This window comes from Sander vitreus, chromosome 4 (genome assembly GCF_031162955.1).
Source record: "Sander vitreus isolate 19-12246 chromosome 4, sanVit1, whole genome shotgun sequence".
Classification (NCBI taxonomy): domain Eukaryota; kingdom Metazoa; phylum Chordata; class Actinopteri; order Perciformes; family Percidae; genus Sander; species Sander vitreus.
In genome coordinates, this window is record NC_135858.1 from 33,062,304 (window position 1) to 33,084,116 (window position 21,813).

General features: G+C 40.5%; 1 protein-coding gene across 1 annotated transcript in view; it reads left to right on the forward strand.

Moving 5' to 3' along the window:
* The window catches only part of LOC144516126 (copine-9-like), a 348,189-nt gene that overhangs the window by 302,623 nt on the left and 23,753 nt on the right, over window positions 1–21,813 (forward strand). Inside the window, exon 16 of the mRNA XM_078247326.1 lies at window positions 18,031–18,158. Within this exon, the coding sequence (XP_078103452.1) occupies window positions 18,031–18,158 (128 nt within the window). The remainder of the gene's footprint in view (window positions 1–18,030; window positions 18,159–21,813) is intronic.

Consider the following 21,813-nt stretch of genomic DNA (forward strand, 5'->3'; position numbering starts at 1 on the left):
GGCAACAAACAGCCAGAGACAAAGCCAAGAGGAAGCCATGATGATACAGGTGCTTTATATAAGCTCAGCTAACGAGGGGGTTTGGCCTGGGTGGAGCTAATTTGATCTAGTTGAGGTGCGTTCAAGAACCAACAGGGTGCAAAGCTTACTGCACACACCACTACACAAGGATGAAAACAAATCTGGAGACTTGGTGGATGTTCTACAGCACCCCCAGAAAGAATAACTGTGAACTAAGGCAGCAGTGGGCAATTTCACTTTTGGGCAAATTTCACAGTGGGCATTTGGCACAAGGGGTAAGCTGGTTAGGAGAAATACCTTCAGCTTGGTCTGAAGGGAAGTGTATTGATAAAGCATGTAAATCTACTTATGTGTCATGTAGGTATGCTCCAAAGGGCCCAGATGGACTGGAGAGCATTCTAGTCAGCGGTGACTGGCTGACGGAGGGGAACAGTAGGAACCTTCAGTGGACCTTTGCTGAAGGGGAAAGTGTGGAGGACCGACTTGAAGAGCTTGTTTTCAAGTTTGAGGATTGACATGCAATCCGAAACTTGTTTGAGGTGAGTGAAGTTAAATGTTTGACATCAAACTTTAACCAAGACAGTACTGTATTAACAACCAATAGCTGTTAACAGGGCTGGGATGGCAAGGCAGCCATATTGCCTCCCTGGGCTCTCCCTTGACAGTGTACATGCGCAGTAAAGATCCACGCAGGTAAGGAAAAAGTTTAGCGCACACATGGGCAGCGCGATCAGAGGGTGGACTGCGAGCTCATATCAAAAGTAAACAAGCACCCCTCCATTCAGTGGCCTCACACAATCTACTGAGCCCTTTTTGCAGGTGCAGCGTAGATCTTTAGTGCGCATGTACCCTGTCTAGGAAGAGCCCAGGGAGGCAATATAGCTGCCTTGCCATCCCAGCCTTGTATATCAGCCTTGAAGTTTGGTGAGTATCTTTATTTTCTGTGCCATACTATTGGATGAAGTGGTTAATCAGGTGTGCAAGCACCATTTGCCAGTAGTCTATTGCTGTAGCGCTCCGTCTTTTCATTCATGTTTATCTATACCTTTAGATCTATCACAAGGTCTATAAGGCCTACGGACATACCCAATATGCCTACAGCACACTCCTACTGACCTTGCAGGTCAACGCCACGCTCTCCCTTTGCTTGGCTCACAGTCTCACCTGGAACAGGTTCTGGAACGGAAAGGGAGGGGCGGGAAAGAACATCTCACTTGATTTACACCTGGAACACCTCAACAACTTCTTGAAATCCTTCTTGAGGCGCATGGGTCATAACATGACAGAGCAAGCAGCAGACAGGATCAGCAAGTCCATTGGCGTTCTAAAGGACTTGATGGACACCACCAACAAAGAGCTGGAGGTATCAAAGTCCAGTGGCATCCACCATGCTGCTCGCCAGAGTCAGGACATCCTGATCCTTGTTGAGGTGATCAGAGAGGCTGAGCTGATCAAAGACCAATCAGGCAAAGAGTTCACAGCCTTCCCAAAGTTCAACAGAGACCTTCTCTCAAAACTGAATTACAGTGAGTTGCGGGGATGGATGAGGTCCAAATTGAAAGAGTGGAGGAACCTGCCCATTTGAAAACATTACTTTTAGGGCTGTCAAACGATAAAACTTTCTTAATCACGATTAATCGTTGAATTAATATAGTTAACCGCGATTAATCGCATGTTTTATCACATGATTAAAATTCTATTATTTTGCATTTCAGATTTTAAGTACATATCTAACAATGGAAAGCAATTCTCACCAGTGTATATTGATTGGGAATCAAATGAATGCAAAGAAAATGACTTTATGAATGATTTTAAGATTTGTATTTGTTTATCCATCCATCCATCTTCGTCCGCTTTTCCGGTATCGGGTCGCGGGGGGAGCAGCTCCAGCAGGGGACCCCAAACTTTCCTTTTCCGAGCCACATTAACCAGCTCAGACTGGGGGATCCCGAGGCGTTCCCAGGCCAGGTTGGAGATGTAATTTTTGTTTATTATATATTTAATCTAGTCACACATTTGAATCTAGAGTCAATATTAGGGTTGGGTATTGTTTAGTTTGGATACCGGTGCTAAAGCGGTACTTTTAAAATGGTACGTTTAAAATGGTACCGGTGCCTTAACGGTGCCTGAAACCGATACTTTTTAAGAAAGTTATAAAAAAGAAGGGTACTAAAGTTGGCGACATTAAAGAACGGCTTGTTTATTGCTAAGGCCATATCGTCAAAATTAAATGATTTAATAATAATGTAATCACTATAACAATAATTTATTTCACTAGTAAATAGCTGTTGAATGACAAAAACAACGACCAGATGGGAAAAGGGCATTTAACAACAACTTTGAATGCACCACGAGGCTGTAAATTACCAGTTTCATTGAACGCACCGTCTGTGTTGTTACATCCCGGTGTTGGAATCCTCTACAGTGAAATACAGACAAACTTTACACTGTTTAGCGTTAGCTGTCAGCATTGTAACCGTGTTTAATCCAGCTACTAGCTAGCGGTAGGCTAACGTTAGCCGCAGTCGAGTATAGTGTTAACTAGCGTCACGTGCAGCAATGTTTCTGTTGCCTGTAACGTCTGTTTCAGAGCATCAGAGAGAAGTGCAGGCATATCAGTGGCACCAGAATGAGGCACCGAAATCCGCGTTGCTATTCCTGCAGCAGCAGGATGTGTTACGAGGAAGTACGGCAAAATAGTAGCCTGTTAGGCATGACGCAAAGCCGAGTGAAGTGAAAATAAATTAATAAATGACGGCATACGATTAAAAAAAATTAACGCATTATGCTCGACCCTTAATCGCATCACGATTAACGCGGTAATGCTGACAGCCCTAATTACTTTGTAAATATTTGTGTTTAACTGCACTTGCATGTTGACTACCTCTGTCACTTCTGAAACTTAGATTAAAAAGACAAATAAAGGTACCATGTGTCATTGTTTTATTATCACATAGTAACAAATTGCAAACTTTGTTTCACAATGATGCAAGTATCATTAATCTATTTTAACAGGTGAAAAGAAACAGTTTTGAGCAACAGTGACACTCAGCTTTAATCAATGCATTGGTTCAAGAAACTGTACATGGCAAAGTAATTTAAAATCTTAACAAAATACAAGACCACAGCTTAGGTTGAGTAATATTCTGAGTTGTTGTAAGAGACACTAATGGTCCGCACCTGAATGGTGGCGATAGTCTGAGTCTGTGCTGCTGTGTTGGGTTCCCATCTCACTTGAGTCCTCATCCTCATCATCAAAATAACCTATGTAATCAATGTCTGGCTTTGTGAAGCTGTCCTTGTGGGAAGTAGGCTCTATATCCAACTCAATATCACCAAAAACCTCACTAATTACTAGTAGAATTTCTCTTGCATGTCGTGCTCTGAATACTGGAAGGTTGCTAATAATGTAAGAAGTCAAATATGTGTTCGCTGTGTTCTACCACTGCCTCAATAAGTTCAGTGCTAAATCCTGTACAGGCTGACCTGCTGGTGAAGAGACGAACAGTGTCGTTAACTAAAGAGCTCCTGTACTCCTCCAACATATCCTGGACTAAGGTTCTATCATCATCTGTTACCGCTCTACATTTCAGATCTATGCAAACATCTGGTTCTAACAACTCATGTTTAGGAATAGGCTCTCCACAAACATCAGATGCACATGAACATACGGAATGGAAATAGGTACAGCACAGATGTCCTGGCTCAACACGTGTGGTGTGCTCCTCAAAATGGCAGAATAAAGCTTTTCTAAAGCAGCTGTGTGTGCCTGTGCCAATCACTCCTTTAACTACTTTATCAACCTTGACGGACTGTTTGATAACATACAAAATTGCATGTGATTGCAACCTATTTCTGCCAGCGCGTCCAGCCTGTTGAACAATATCCTCTACATCCCCATACATGACAACGTGAAACATTCGGAAAATTCAAGCCCATCCCGAGAGCTGTTGTTGCTACAACAACTCTGCAGCTCCCCTCTCCATTAAACGATGCCAGCACTCGTGTTTATGCTGTGTGAGTGTCTTACTATGAAACATTCCTATCAGAAGGTTTTCAGCCTTATGATCCTGGTCCCTGTCAATCCAAGCATCTTCACCAAGTGCTGCTTTAAGATAGTTGAACACCTTTCCTACTGACTTCAGTGATTTGCAATACATAATGATGGGGGACAATGACAGTGCCTTATCTTTGACCTCCTTCACTACCCAGTCCATGCAGCTGAAGTCATTGGAAGGAACCTGTGTCAGTCCAAGCCTGATGTTTGTCCTGTTTGGGCTCACAGTCACTTCAGTTGCATTCTCCATATGCAGCAGCTTGGTCACCCGGCGTCTGTTCTTGGTATCAGCAGATGCTGTCAGCGCTAACACAGGTGTACCTGAAAGACAAAAAAAGGCAAACACACATAATAAGAAATTTAGAAACACAATGGATGACTACAGAGCTTCACTACTTTGGCCCCCAATAACCATTTTAACTAGCTCACCTTCTTTGGCAATGGATTGGAGTTCTCCCAGCCTGGCAAAGCTCTCCCTGAAGGCAGCCTCCCCTTTTGCACCCTCTCCCCTGGTTGACAGAAAACGAGATCCAACAATGAGTCTTACTGAGTAAAGGTTAATAACAACATGCATAGAAGCATTTACAGCAAGGGCAATGTTAAGTTAGCTAACGCTAGTTAGCTTATCACTCTGAATAGGTTGATTGGCGTTGACATACAACATAAATATAGACGTTTATGTAACATACAAAAACATTTCATCCTTTTGTGACTGTAAGCCAACGTTGTTTATGAACGAATTGCTAGTGCTTGTTGGCTAGCTAAGTTAGTGTAGCTAGCGTTAGTTTGGCTTCAAGGACCTTGCGGTTCTTCTAATGCCATCGTTTAACATACAATTAAGTTAGGTAATGTAGCTAACGTTAATGTTTTTAAACTTACCATTTGTATGTGACATGAACCTCATCAACGACAATCCCCACCAAGTTTTCACGGTACACTTCTGAAGAAAGCATATTCCTCCATTTCTTGTTCAGTAACCAAGATTCAGGGCTACCAAACACCAACTGGAATCGGCAGTGGAGGATGTCTCTGTCATAAAACTTGCTCGATAGCTACGCTCATCTCATCCATGTTCTCATCCATCCAACAGTCGCTTCTCGTTGCGTCACAACAAAACCCGCCTCAAAACCAATGCTGATTGGTCGGTCGTTTGGCGAACGGCTCCAACTTTTCTCTGTCCCAAGATGCCAGACTGATCTGTGAGTGGAAAACTGGAGCTCGCAAGAGGCTAGTAGTAGGCTAGTAGTAAGGTGACTCTGTTGATGACACACGTGGTGGATCCAGTGTATTGACTTGTTGATTTGGCTGGTAGACTGATGATGCGTCTGAATGTAAAAGTCCAGGTTGTCAAATATGATCAAATATGTTTGAGGTGCAGATGAGGTTGGAAATGCTGAGGCAGACAATGGAGCAACACCCAAATCTTGGCTGTACTGAACGTGAAGACATCAACGGCGTCCACCTCGTTGCTTGGTTGGACAGTGGTCTCTGTGGTAGTGAACAAATAAATCAAGTTAGTCATTACAGTATAAAAAAAATGCATACCTCCAAAGTTGACCTAAAGGTTATGTTAAACCAACTCACCTGATAAGGACAGTTCTTCAAGGCATTCTTTGAATAATCCTCTCTTGTTCATCTGTGCTTGGCTGATTCAGGAATGACTCCAAGTCCCGTTTTAAGGACATGACTGGAAGCATACAGTAGTGGGCCATTTCTTTCTGTTTGCCCACTGCATTGGAGTGTACTGTAGAGATGACCAGTTTGGCCAGTCGCTGTTTTGCCCCACCATACAATAATACAGAATGTATGTAATATAATAGGGCAGATAAACGGGGTTCTCTTCCTCTCAAAGCCACTGAGGCTGCAGCACAAATGTGAGGGAGAGAGTCTTTTGTGATTTTGAAATAATGCTGAACAAGAAAGGGGACAGCCGCTTCAGGTCATTGTGTAACTCTTGAAATGAAAATGATTGCAGGTCTAGAGCACTTGACCTCCACAGCATAAAATGGTTCTGTTGGTTACACAGGGTCACACAGTCAGCCTCCACTATTTCCAACACACTAGCTAGTAAATTGACCATTACCTCTCTATTTCTTGAAATGAGATTGGCAGCTCAAGTAAAATTCTTTTTTGCCAAATTCTCAACAATGCCAGCAATGTCAGATTGGCATGTCAGTGTCTTTTTCATGAGGTCATAGTTGATCACAACCTGAAATAACAACAAAAGGGGAGTCTTTAAAAAATTTAATTCGAAAATCTTACATTCACATGATAAATCTACCTAGTAGGTCTATGGTATGCTGAATGGGAGGAGGGTCTACAACAATTAGCTTTACAGCCTCTAGCTCCCCTCCTATCTGACTTGCTCTAACACCAAACTAATAAACAAGCCAATACAGTACATAATACATCCGCAACATCGGACGTTGCAAACGTAAATAAGACATTAGAACTGCGTGTCTCACGGCTAGCCTGGCTCCAAGAGTCTGGTAGGACCAGGCTATCTCACGGCGGCAAGACAGAAACGGATCGGTCTCGCAACATTTATTTGGCCAAAGTAATGCTAGCTTTGACTGAGGGGGAAGGTCGGAGACTCCTGATGTAGTTAAGCCATGTTTTCAACTAGGCTAGCAGCTACTGTTGATACCAATTACTTGGATGCTCATCTGAGGCAATACAACGAAAGACAAAACCGCATGACAGAGACTTACAGATAAACAACATCTTGTTTAGTTTCCCTACCTCGGTCACACTGCTTCTCAATGGTATTTCAGTGGATTTCCTGGCCTTTTTTTACGACCCTTGGAGTTTTTGAAGGTGTGGGGTCTCTGTCTCTCTTGTCAGTGGAACTGGCATCTCCCCCCTGGCATTTCTCCATCGTCTCCTCGTTCTTCCACTTCTGAAAAATGTCCGTATCGCACAGTAGCCTGGTAATCACTAAGCAGCATTTGTGGCAGATCCAAAACGACCGAAGCAGCATATTGTGAATGATTAGACCCAGCTTCGACAGTTGACTGTATACATTATCACTGTCCTTTGTGTCAAATATAAATTCAGAATTTACAATTGTTTCGTTAATTCTTAAATTCGACGAACATAACCTGCAGTTGTTGTTGACAGACATCTTCACACACTCCTCTGCTCATTGCAATGAGGGATGGTTATTGTTAACAGCCTGAGCGGCTGCGTGGTTTCCAAAGCGCATGACATACATCATGACCAAAAGTTAGCGATTGGTTATGGCAGATCCAGAGGGGCTCTGGGCAGATCCAATAGTTTTAAACTTCAACAGAGTACCCGCCTTCAAGGAAGTTAACACTTGTCAATGGAGAGTGGCCAGACTCTCTGTACAAATGAAATGTAAACCAGGCTGAAAAGTTCAGCTGTTAGAGCAAACATCAGAATGGAAGAGAAATGCCATGTATGTGACTCTAAACATTGATAGCCCATTTATACCTGGCATTAACATGTGGTTAAGGGGTAAGTGTGGTAGGATTTCTGTAACTTTCCAAAAGTGACAATCCAACATCCATGTCCCCTTTAAGAACACCAAGGTGATAAAAAAAGGTTGGAACTTTTCTCAAGCTTGCTTTTTTAATTATTTTTAAGTAGTCTCGCTCTGCATGACCCTCCACCAAAACGCGCTGGAGGAGAGTCTGGCTATTCCACATAGCATTCGGGGATGGGAGGAAAACATGCTCTGGTTTATTGGCATTCCTTTAAACTAATCACAATCATCTTTGGCGGTGCTAAGCACCGGAGAAAAGCTGCAGTGCCGCCACAAAATAGGCTCGGAGAGAACTTGTTTTGGTGGAACATGTGTACATTCAAAAGTTGTTTTAGTCGTGCAACAGAAAACTCAGATTGGACAGTCTAGCTTAGGGTGACCAGACGTGTCCCCGGTTTCGGTGACCTGTCCCCGGCTGGAGCTGTCCCCGGAAATGTCCCCAACTGACCGAAATTGGAATGAAAGAAAGAAAACATGACCAAACGCGCTGACTCGCAAGCTACACGCGCAAGCTCAAGCCAGAGCAATGCTCAGAGCTCAGACATGTTCTAGAATGTCCATATTTTACGATGCTAAAATAACTCTTTATTTACATGGAGTCTGGTGGGTGTAGCGAACGCAATTTCGCAGACTTTTTATCTTTAAAAAAAGGATCTTACTCTAGAAAGATCAACCTCCTTAGAAATCCTTTCCATAATGTTGTCAGACACTTAGAATATTAATCTGAGTCTGTCAGCGGTAAACCGAGCACTTTTATGAACGTAAATACAAGCTGGACAATTGACGTACTATTAACTTACATTGTAGCTTGTTTCGCCGTTGCCGACTGCAGCAATCTCGTTTAATACTGGACCAATGTCAAAGGAAAATACTTCCTCAATAGTTTTAATTGTATCCGATACTCAATGAGCTGTTGCAGAAACAAGCCCAGCGTGAAGCAATAAAGCAGAAAATTAATTAACACATGCATCGGTACAACAAGCGGTTCCCGGGTAATCCGGTTTTGAAATTGCTTGTGCCCCAGTGCAGCTCTAGGTCTAGTGACGCCCCTGGGGCAGTGTCCCCGTTTTAAGTTTTACAAAGATAAAACATTACCTTTTTTGGAGGTATTTACGCTTCTGAGCTGAAAATGTCCCCAGATTTTGTCTCAGAAATCTGGTCACCTTGGTCTAGCTAGCTGCCTGGCTTTACCCTGCAGAGTTCTGAGGAGCAGTTAACCATAGTCCTTATAAATCCTCCGGAGTTTAAACATAAAGGAAGCCCAAGAGTGCGCTGTTATCCCCATATTAAACAAAAATATTTTGTCTCGCCCCTCTGTATACCTTAAGGCTTTTCACCCTGCGTTTTAGTGTGTCTCAGAACACTTTTGCCTTCTGACATGTTTAGACGACACATCGTACACACGTTAATATGCAGCTGATAAGTTTGAGGCTGTCACGTCAACATAGACCAGAATTTCTCAGGATTTCAGCACCTTGTGAGGCAAGGCAGCTTTATTTATATAGCACATTTCAGCAACAAGGCAATTCAAAGTGTTTTTCATAAAACATGAACAATTAAAAAACTATTTAAAGACAGTGTTGGTAAGGTTGAGAAAGTAGCATCTCCTCAGGGCTTTGTCTACCCCCCCCTCGCCCTCAAGGCTCTCCCCACACTAAATATTTTTTCTCTACAAGCTTTCTTTATGTATTTGCGATTTGGCTGGTGTGTACATACAATGATAAATAAATGTTTTGTTGAAAGTATAGTGTGCCATAGCTGACATCAATACCATTTAGCTGCCCAAATATACAATGTTTGCAATTTGATAATATTACATAGTGGGTAACTATCACACTTTCAGAATACACTGTCATTTTGACTGTTTAACCTTTATTTTTGATGACAATGATTTATTCATTGACAGATTTATTTTCATTTGAAACAGGAGTTAATTATTTTGATTGAGTTATCACCTTTTGCAGGTCACATAGAGTGGTGTGCTGAATGTACCACATGGTGTGAGGATTGTACTTAGTTTTGACAATTGTAATTTTGTTTCAGTAAATGTACCAAATCGATTGAGAAAAACTGTAAAACAAAGCATAGTGAATACCGCCGAAGCTGCACAATGCTTATTAGCCAATTGATTAACAGAAAATGTTTCAATCTGCATCAGACCATCATAAGAAATGTGTTTTTAACATGATCATCATCTTGCCTTGCCTTTACTCATGTAAATCCTATAGGCAACATTAAGAAATGTAAAAACATTTAATCCATTTATGATTGACATTACTCTTTAATATAAAGTCCCTAGTATGAAACTCAAAAGCTTTCAACATCAACTATTACTTCTATTATCTCTGTGTCATGAATTTCCTGTAGCACTTATATTAAAATTTCTACAACTGATTTTCTTAACACTTTGTTTATTAGATAATGATAAGTGTGCTAATAACTACATCCCTCTCCATTGTATGAGGCCTCTCCGGGGTGTTATGCAAAGTATGGACCACCTGTACATCCTTCAAAATACCAGGACAACACCCCATTTGTTGGCAAATGATCCAATATACTATTATATTATATGATACGATATACAGCTTTAAAAAGGCAGGGTTGGTAGGGGCTCCAACCCACACATGTACATGAGCACCGCTGCGTCGCTGCTTTAGAGCAGAGCACATAAGTTATTTATTGCTGTCGGGTTTAAAGACCATTTCAAATAATTTAAAAAAGTGGATGTTGGAAATAGTTAACAACCCTGCTTTTAAATAGAACTTACACAGGTAGACACATTGACAAAGGTGCCTACATCATCTTGGTCCAGGCTTTGGCCAGAGTCTAAGACTTCTTCAGCATCCTAAAGAGACCCAAACAACAATGTATTAGTTATTTGATCATCTGGATGTTTACACCTACAATATACTGCTTAAATGTTACTTCTCACAGATTTGTAAGGTGGTAAAAAATGTTCTTACATGAAACCCACCTGAAACGACCTGCTCTCCTAGACTCTCCTTTAAAAAGTAGGGAGTAAATGTTACTATAACATAGTTCAGTTATAGGCATCAGTGTTCCAGTGCATCAGTAGGAATCATAAAGTCCAGATAAACAGGTCGACCCAATACAGTGACACATGTTTAGCTCAAGGTATGGTCAATGTACAGTACCTTGGCATGTATATATAAAGCTGATTGATTAAGCTCTCTGCTGGCTTTCAGCACAGATGGTGACAGTGGACAAACCTGAAGTCTTCTGATATTTCTGTGACAATCTAGCCTTGCCAAGTCAAAATCAGTGCTGTCCACTCTCGGAAACGCATTCCTGAGGAGCATAGAACTCCTCCGCAGATAAGGACAGTGGCACCTTTACTTTTCTCAAAGCTTCTGCTACGATGCAAATTGCAAGAAAATCACTACAAACTAGTTATTTGTGCAACAATGGTCTGTACTACATTCTCTTACAGGAACATTTAATGTAGCCTATGGATAATTAAACATATGTAACATACTTTTTTGTGGGTGGAATGATTCCATATCAGGTTTGAGGAGACCAACTCTCAAAGTGGCAAGTCTTGTTTGCCTCCTCCTCCTTGGTCCTCTATTGGAGGCAGCAATTTGAAAAAGTGACAGAAAACGTGCAGAATGGAAACATAGTTTCAATAATGTTTAATGTTTCACGCCATAAGCCTGTTTTGATGTGTTTTATGTAAAATTGGCCCAAAATGTTTACACCACATATGGTGTGATGCTAATGTTGTAAGTAGTTTGATTTCAGGGGATTTATATGACGCAAAAAACATGTTAGAATAAACAGTAAATCTCTTATTTTATATAGAACTTTATGGCTACAATACCTCATCATAGATGCTACATACCAGCTTGTCCCTTTACCAATAAAATGTTTCACGGGACACCGACAAAATTAATGTTTCTGTCTGAGGAACAAACTCTGATCTGGCAACAGATAAGCTAACGTCGTCAACTAACGTTCGTGAATGCCCCATAAATTATTATATATTTATATTATAAATTATACAAATTTAACTTTTCATCTGTCCACACAACACTCACTACACTTTCAAATGAGGCCCATGCCCATTTAGGAGCCAGGAAGGGTGTACTGTTTCATTTAGTTTATTATAGCAACTCTTAGAGTTGGGCCCATCACCGAGGGTCCAAGGCAGGATGTACTGCCAAACTGTAATTTCACTGCCATCAATAAATATAATCAATAAACTGATTAATTTTTAAAACAGTTAATGACTGAAATGTTTCTATCCAACGTGTCATTTCCAAGCATGGCATTTTTGCTAAGTTAGCTTGCTAAATATGCTAATGCCAACACTACAGCACGCACACTTCTAACATGGATGTATTAACATTATAAGACTTGAACCTGTCTCCCCAATGAAATGTAATTACAAATTCACTGAGACATCACAGACTATTTTCATAACACTACTTAAACATGACTTACTTAAGTTACTCCGTCAATGGCTTATTATGGTTAATTTAAGGAGACTCAATTAACATCACACAAACTTTGACCTTGTTGTGAATCTCACTGTGCATTGGGGTCCTTAACGTATATATTTTGTTCAGCTAATTAGAAGTACTTACATTTCTACAAGACTCTCAGAAGAACTCAGCTGTTCTGTCTGTTCTGAATTTGTTCAATTATACCATTGAATCTGTTGCTCATAGCACTAATGTAATCTCGACTTGCCCCAATTATACTGCCCCATGCGCTGCCACTAGATCGGACTGAAGCATGCAGCCACGGGCAGTTCTCAAGGAGGCTGCAAATGAGTGGGGGAGGGGATGCAGCGTTGTGATTGGCAGCAGCTTAACAAGCAATTAAGCAGCCTGCAACTACCTTGCACCTGTTGCACTTCAGTCAAGCCGTGTTTTTGTCATAAGCTGTGTTGGAAACTATTCATTCACTCACTACTCCCTATATAGTGTTTATTAAATAGTGAACTATATAGGGAACGACCAAACGAGATTTCGGACACTCACTGAAAATATCGTTGCAACAGTAGATGCGCTATTATGCATTATCTGTGTGCATCGTGGAAACAAACCGAAACAAATAAGTCCTTAAAACAAACCAACACTCATTAGAATAGAAAAAAGGTTGTATATATGTTGCATGTTGTAATCTGGTATACAGGGGTGAAATGTAGGGTACATCGCAGTGGCGGCTTGTCAATAGAGGGTGCTAGGGCACCACCCCCATCAAATTCCAGAAATATAAATGTATACAAAAATGATATAAAAATGAAATAAAAACTAAAATAAAATAGTTTACTCATACGATGTGCCGGCTGGTAGTAAGAGCCTCAGCATTTAATATAAACTGGCTTTAATCGGTTAACTATTTTCTATGTTTCAATATGTTTCATGCGGTTTCATGGGCAGGGATGCCGGACAAATGGATGTATATCTGAGTCCTTAAATTTTCGGCAAACAAGTCACCTGAAACTGGTCTCTAATTTGTTTCTTAAAGATTGTCCTCCGGGCGCAACTCGCTCCCCCTGGCGAATCAGAATTGGATACATGTTATTTTATCCAATCTGATTGATTCTCGACACCTGTCATTCAACTTTATGCTCTTGGCCACTACTGCGCAGGCGATACCATCACTCCGCCAAAACCTTGCTAGGCTCACAAATCACACAGTGACACAGATCACTTTCGTAGAGATAATGGCAGCAGTTAAACCAAATTCTGTCATTGATTTACAAAAAAAACCTTTCACAAGGCATTCACTGGAAGAAAAAAAGAGGATAAAGGATCTCGGACCAGACCAACCCGATTTACAAATCCAGCAGCAGGCCAGTGACCGAGGACGAAGCTACACCCAGGGGTGGCTGGCTGGATGTGATGTTAGCAATGCCTTTTTTTGTGTCTTTTATTTCAAAGTGTCGGCACTGAGGTTTTGTGGACAACAACGGGGGTAAGAGTCGACCTAAAACATCTCTCTGAAAAATGAAAACGTCATGAAAGTAGTCGCAGACATCTTGATAATAGCATGAAGCTAACGTTTTTTGTCGACACATAATGTCCAGGATAATAATAGTGTGACATTTTGTGGAGCCGACAAAAACAACGTGCAGGAAAGATTTTATGAGTTCATCCCTCTGCAGTCAGCTACAGCTGAGTCCATTGCTACTGCACTATCAATACTGTTTTTGAGCACAGAGAGGATCTCATTCGCTGTTTTGAGAGCATACAAGACTCAGGTAACTTAGACCCCAATACTGTCAGAGAAGCAGGAGCCCTGGCCATGCTACTGGAGGATCAGGATTTTAAGTTTCTTTCTGGAACGTTATCACCACATCATGCAACATGTAGACTTCCTCTATGCCAAGCTCCAGAAGAAAAACATTGATTCGGTCCATATCAAAGGGAGCATCCAACAGTTCCAACAGGAAATACAAAAAATCAGGTAACTGTATTCCTGTAATATGATAATTATTTGCTTTCTTTCATTATTAACTCTCTTTCTCTTTTGCCAATATTATAATAAATTATCTTTTCCATTACAGAAACTCTCTCCATTCCATTAGTGAGCAAAGCAGTGGTTCTCGGCCAACAAAGAGGCGCCGGGCGCTCAGTCCAGAAGACTGTGAAAGGATTGCAGGTTTGTTATAGAAATCAGTCAAAATACCATTTTACATTATTGTTGTGCTGCAGAGATGTCCTGCCCACATATCATATGGTACAGACTCAAGAAAAAAAAATGTTTGGCATAAATCCTTACAAAAATCATAATTTTAATAGTATACAACAGCATCCTGAAAAAAAATAATTGGCAATATAAAAATAAATGATCAAATGAAATATGAAGTCATAAACTACCCACCAAAAATATATATCTCTATAGGTCTGTGACACCATCCTGGGACACACTAGGGAGCGTTTCTCCTTCACAGACCACCTTGTCTGTGCCACCTTTACCATTACCACACCCATGACCAGAGGTGCTTCTCAACCTTGAAAAGAATAAAAACTTTTCTCAGAAACACCATGACCCAGGAATGAATGCACTGGCCATGCTGTCCATGGAAAAGAGACTTGTTACTGAGATGACTGACTTTAATCAGAGAGTCATTGAGAAATTTGCTGGCCAGAAGGAAAGGAGAGAAAAATGTATGTTCAAGTAGTTAACATGCTTTTTGTTGGTGGGTATTTAAAAAAAAACTCAGTCAGAGTCACTATCTTCTTATGTTTGTAACTTGAATCTTGTATCATATTGTCTTGCTATTCTTAAATACAAAATGCATAGTTGTTTAAATAAAGTAGTGCTGGTTGTTTTTCCCAGTTTCAAAGTACTGCTTTGTATTAAGAATTTACTGAGAAATTGGTGTCAAAAGAGTTGAAGCAGCCAAATATGAGCAGTGGGAGGGAGTCCTGATAGGACACAACTTAACAATTATATCATGATGTCTGCAACGGTTGGTTAAAAGCTGAAATATTGTAGCCAGCAATGATTCTTTACTAGAGTTAACTTAAAATGTTGATCATTTTCTTAAACCACATAAGCTTCCATCATATATTAAGGACACTACTGATTTAATCAACAAGATATGAGCATTAAAAGAGTTACCTAATCATTTAATTCTGGCCATCTTAGATATGGAAAGCCTCATCAATATCTCCCACGACAGAGGTCTTGAGGCTCTGGAGTATTATCTAAAAGACCGCACTGAAGCACTCCTACCCAGTAGTTTATTTTTGTTGCAATGGTCCTTAAACTTAACTACTTCTTCTTATGAGAGATTTCTTCCTACAATGTAAATGGACTGTATTTATATAGTGCTTTTCTAGTCTTAACGACTACTCAAAGTGCTTTTACATAGTACAGGAACCATTCACCATTCACACACATTCATATGCTGTGGCCAAGGCTGCCGTACAAGGTGCCACCTGCTCATCAGATAAACTTTCACACTCATTTACACTCCAATGGTGCAGCAATTCGGGGTTCAGAGTCTTGCCCAAGGACATTTCGACATGGTACTGCAGGGGCAGGGATCAAACCACCAACCTTCTGATTGGTAGGCAACTGCTCTACCACCTGAGCCACAGCCGCCCAATGTAAAAGTGGAATATGCTAATTTCTATGTTTTTGTTTTTACACAAGTTATGTTTTTAACACTAACAGAAACTCCTTCCTTCATAAATTCCTGAAATGGTTTACATGCTATCTAGAGTTATATAAGGGGCAAGTAGGGCTTCTATTGGCATTCCTCACAGTACACCATTCAGTACAACCACAATTCCCAGGAGGTGGGTGTGTTGTTACTGTCAATGATTGGAATATGATTGGTTATTTCTGCCTGCCTATCCAATGTTGAGATGTATGCTCTGTTAATGGTCTGTTATATGTTAGAAGAAGGTTAATAAAGTGATACATTGCATGAATCTAAGTGTGAGGATATGTCTTTTATCAGTTTGGATTTATTGATGCTTCCAGCACCTTAGCAAAGATTAAGCCAGCTGGAGCAGTGGTCATCCTGCTTAATTTCTGTTTCTGAAAATAGAATGACTAAAAAATGAAGAGACCCAAAAGACACCAATGGATTAATTAAAGTGTGCACAATTTAAACTTTTATTTTGTATTCATGTAGTTAATTATGAATAGTATATGGATTCAATGTCTATTGTCAAAGCTTTCAAAATTTAAATGCTTCAAGATGGACTTATTTTCAACAGCTTAAAACAGAGTATAGTTTCTGTTTTACGGATTATCAATAATATGAATGAGTTGACGTGCATGCACCTGTACAGGTGCATATAAGCTATCAAAAACATAAGACGTGATGCATGCATCTAAGGCTAACAATGCATTTCAACACTTTAAATAAAAAGTGATCTATTTCAAACCAAAAGAAATGCAAAAGTGAAGAACAACATCTGCCTGGCATCTCAACCACTTAGACCCTCCTGCCCTGTGTCAATTACTAGACAGGGGACGCAAAGAGGCTAACATGTCTTCTCATCACTCATAACTAGGACTTTGTAGTTCTTTTATAAAAACATAGCAAAAAGCTTCCTGCAGCTATTCTTGACTTATTTTTTTATTTTTATTTACAGATGTTTGGAATGTGTAATGGCAGCAGCCATTTACAGCAAGTTAACAAACTTGAAGTTAATAGGTTAACTTGAAGGTTAACAGATTGATATTCATTTTCTAATATTCAACTGTCTGTGATTTGTTTCCTGTCATGGAGTCTTGAGCAGTTTGCAGTGGAATCACACCAGTCCAACTTTGGTCTCAGACGTTTCATTCTGTCAGTAAGCCATTTCAAGTCTGTCAAATTGAGCACAATGCACCGTTGAAAGCATTCCAACCCTTATTTTCTGCATTACTATTTTCAGATATTGCAGATATAAATTGTGTGTGATTCTAAAAAAAAACAATAATAATGTTTTTTTTTTTTTATCGATATATACAAATATCTATATATATAACTAAGCAGTGGTCAAAACAATCATACTGAAAATAACTTGATGCCTGTTGAATCTTGTTGTAAGGTTATAATGTTACCGTAAGCATTAGCTCGCTGGCATGAGTCACTTGTCAAAGTGACACGTCGTAGTGAGATATTGACAGTTACAAAGCAAAAAGAAAAAGTAGCAAGTACTCGATACGTTGAACGAATACTGACATCCAAAATGAGTACTTGCCCATCCCCACTAGAGAGGTGTACGTGTATATCAAAAAGCAAGCAGTGAAATTAAACCAGGCTGACTGGGCTAGTGCCAACCGATCTCCAGCAGGAGTCAGTGTACTACTGAGCAGTAGGGTTGGGCATCGTTTTGATTTGAATAATTCTGAATCCATTTCTGATTCTTCCTTTCGATCCCGGTTCTTATCAATTCTCGGCTCCGATTCTTTGAGGGGTGCAGTTGAAACCATTTTAAAAATGTTTGATTCAATGGTGATTTACAGTTTTACAGGACTTTCTCAACATAAAATAAAGCCACACTTTAGAACACCACACTTTACTGTGCTCCATGGCTTCAACACAACAAGCGCCTGGAAGTACAGTGGCCGCTACAGAAACCAAAACTTGCGTGTGTTAAATTTGGAACCGATCGGATTCTGAACGATTCCAAAAAAGAAACGTTTCCATTGGAATCCTAATTTTAGAAACGATTCCAAGTTGGAGCCGATTCTTGATGCCCAATCCTACCGAGCAGGCCATGACATTCAGTGGAAAGTGCCAATCAAGCCAGTGGAGTCTGGATGTAGCATATAGCGTGTAGATATAAGGCTGGGCCATGCTGCCCAGTATCTGCTCTGTGTCAGCTTAAAGATACAGTGAAAACCTTTGGCACATGTGTAGTAAGAAATAGATTTCATCAAGGCAAGACAAATAAACCCTTATTGGTTTCCTTTCAATTGGTTTAATGTTTTTTCACAAACTGAGTTTTCTCTCTTGCAGAACTCAAATACAGAAAACCCAAACTGTGTGGCCATCGATGGAGTACTAGAGGCTTACTTCCAGAGCCTGCGAACTGTTCAGCTGTATGGCCCCACTAACTTTGCTCCTGTCATCAACCAGGTGGCTCGGTGAGAAACACACAAGCACACACACACACACACACACACACACACACACACACACACACACACATACTTTAATACACACGCATACATCATTTCTCTCATACAATACAATCTGCACGTTTCCATGAGTTCTGTCACTTATCCTGTAGCATCATGGGATGCCAGCTGTTTATGTATGCATGTTATGAATACTAACAGAAAGTATGTGAGGTGACTTGATGGCAGTGATAAGCTACTCACAAAAACTGTCAATAGTCCCTGTGTTTGTCGAAAAAATAACAGTTTACATGTTATGTGTTTCCAGACATTTTCAGATTTGACACACACACACACACACACACACACACACACACAGACTCACTCCCATACCTTGTCAGAGGACTATTTACTTTTAAGCAAGGTTCCGCAGAAATACAAACCTCATAATAACTGGTTTAGAAGGTCTATGACAGGCAGTCAGCTCAAACTTCCCGTGCATTAAAGGGGCTGTACTCGAAATACTGAAAAAAAAAACTCTTCTCGGGATTGCCTCCACATCGCTCTCACAGACTGTTGCCCAATACATGAAATACATCTCGGTTCGGTTCATGAATTTACACGGAGAATACACGGTATAAAAATAAATAAAACTTGCGTGCAAATTAATTAATGTAATGCGGAACTACTGTTAGACATGCGGTTCTTTAGAGACACCTAATCTGTAGCCCTGCTACATGTCGAGTCAGTCAGTCCAGTGAGGCCACACGAAGCAAACTAGTCCCTTCCATATACAACCAAACACGGACGTAGCTGTATCCCTTCTCGCCTCAACCACAAATGGCCTCCAGGCCTGCTTGCTTCGCTGTTTGCTCCGCTATATGCTGTTAGCTCCGCCGTTAGCTGTTAGCTCCACTATTAGCTGTTAGCTTCGCCCTTAGCGTGTGAAGCTAACACCAAAACTCGTCAACTGCTCTGTGTAACCGAAGCTGCTCTTTTAACATCCCTGCTCTGTGCATTCACATATGAGAGCAGTGCTTGTCTCCCATATCACACTAATAACTGATTGTCTTATTTTGTTTACAAGTTACACATGGAGTCTGGAGATGATGCAGGGTACTTATTGTTTACTGTTTACATCTTACTTTATACACTTCAAGCTGTTGCAGCTAGCTCAATGGACAGCCTGAGGCATGCACAATAAAAAAAAATTGCTTTCTGCATTTTTGTTTTGCTTTTCCCTCCATTGTACCGAACCGAACCGTGATGTCTGAACCGAGGTATGAACCGAACTGTGACTTCTGTGTACCGTTCCACCCCGAATGTGGAGTGAGCAAGATGACGCAGGGTACTTATGGTTTACTGTTTACATCTTACTTTATACACTTCAAGCTGTTGCAGCTAGCTCTGTGGACAGCCTGAGACATGCACAATAAAAAAAATTGCTTTCTGCATTTTTGTTTTGCTTTTCCCTCCATTGTACCGAACCAAACCGTGATTTCTGAACCGAGGTATGAACCGAACCGTGACTTCTGTGTACCGTTCCACCCCGAATGTGGAGTGAGCACTGCACAGGACTCCTTGTTTAAATAATAGCCTTTTAAATGCTAGTAACAGACAAACCAGCTTCAAAAGTGATGTGCTTTCTTTTTAAATGCGTGCTGTGCGGTGGATCTAGTTAATGCCGATGTAAGGAGTGGTCAATGTGGAATATCAAAAGTAACTCGTTAATATTAAAAGTAACTTTAAATTGTTACATTTGGTGTGGTGGTCATAGAAAGGGTGCTTCTTCATAATTTCAGATCTCTCATTCTCAGATATCAGACACATGATTGGTACCTTGTGCAAATTGACTGTGGGGCAGAAGTTAGGAAGCGTCTCAAACGTGTATGCAAAAAGGATTGATTAGTTAAGTATCTGTAAATACTTCATTCATCATTTATAAAGCATTGTTCCTACATTATTACACATAAGTATGTCATTCATAAACACAAATATACATGTTATTCTTGTATTAATAAGCTAATTTATGTTATAAATGTTTATAAATAAAATTAATGTACTTTCATACTTTATAAATGATGGATTCACAACTTCTAAAAAAGGAATTACATCAATTACAAACCAGTTATTAATGGTTCACAAGATCATTTAAAAAAGACTTAACGAGTAACTACCTGAATTTGTTTTCTTTATTAACGATGTTCATGTCTTCTTCAAAAAACTGACCAGTCACAGCAGTGTGCATATATTGTGATGAATTGTAGTGTTGAAAGAAAAGTTTGTTTAATAGACTAAACATTACTTCTTCATAACTTCAACATGTTTGTTTCTTCAAATAAAGTGCTGACCTGGTGTCAGGACCGGTGACCAGAACTCAGATGCAGACCAGAGGTAGTTGCAATAAAAGGTGATTTTATTGAACAGAAAAGGCAGAATGTGGTCCGAAAGGCAGGTGGTAGGATGAGTAAGAGAGAGGGAATGGGGTCCGGGCTCCAGAAGTCTGGGTCTAGCGGTGCAGGTAGGTTAGTCAGGTTTCCGGCACAGGGCAAGGTGGTTGGCTGAGGTGAAACAGGACAAAGACAGGTTAGCAAAAGGTAAAACTCAAAAGTGACGGTTACTAGGTTGGCTGGCGTGTTATCATACTGGTTGATTCAACGATCCGGCGGAGACTGGCCTGGCTTATATGGGGAGTTGATAGATGATCAGGAACAGGAGTGCTGAGTGGTGTGATGAGCCTCAGGTGTGACAGTGGAAGCTCCCATGACCACGCCCACCTGTGACTTCTAGAGCATGAGGGGAGAGGCAAACACAGAGGGAGGCCAAACCAAAACACACCAAGCACACCAAAAGGAAAAAAAAACACAAAATGTACATTCACACACACACATACACACACTATAAGGAAGGCCATCGTTAACATTGATAAATAAGATTAATACAATTAAATGTATTAAAAATGTAAAGAGTGCGTTGGCCAAATGCTCAGCCAAGTGGTATATATTTATGAATTTTACTTTTACCAACTTCTAAGTGTCTGTTAAACTGAAATGTATTGAAGTCCAAAATTAGGATTTAATTTGCATTTTTCAGAAAATATGATGCCTACATATTTAATTATTGTTATTTAATAATAAATTTTATTTATATAGCGCTTTTCATGGTACTCAAAGACACTTTACAGTAAAAAACCAGCACATATATCACATTAAAAACAGATAAGCAATAAAAACCAACACATAAAACAAGCATATTAGAAGCAATTAAAAAACAATAAAACCAGTAACTATCAAGTGAGAAATATAAGACTATTGTATTTGGAAAGCTAATCTGAAGAGGTGTGTTTTTGATTAGTGTTTTGAATGTGTCCAGGTCAGTACATTCACGGATGTGTATGGGTAGGGAGTTCCAGAGGGGAGGGGGGCTGCAATGGTGAAAGCTCTGTCACCACAGGTATGGTGTGTGGTCCTGAGTGGTGGGGAGAGGAGGTTTGCGTCAGAGGAGCGGCGGTTCTGGGGGGGGTTGTGGCGGTGGAGCAGGTCTGTGAGGTAGGAAGGAGCCTGGTCATGGAGGGCTTTGTGGGTGAGGAGGAGGACTTTAAACTGGTTGCGTTGGGAAATAGGGAGCCAGTGGAGGTTCTGAAGGATGGGAGTGATGTGATCACGGGAGCGGGTGTGGAGTG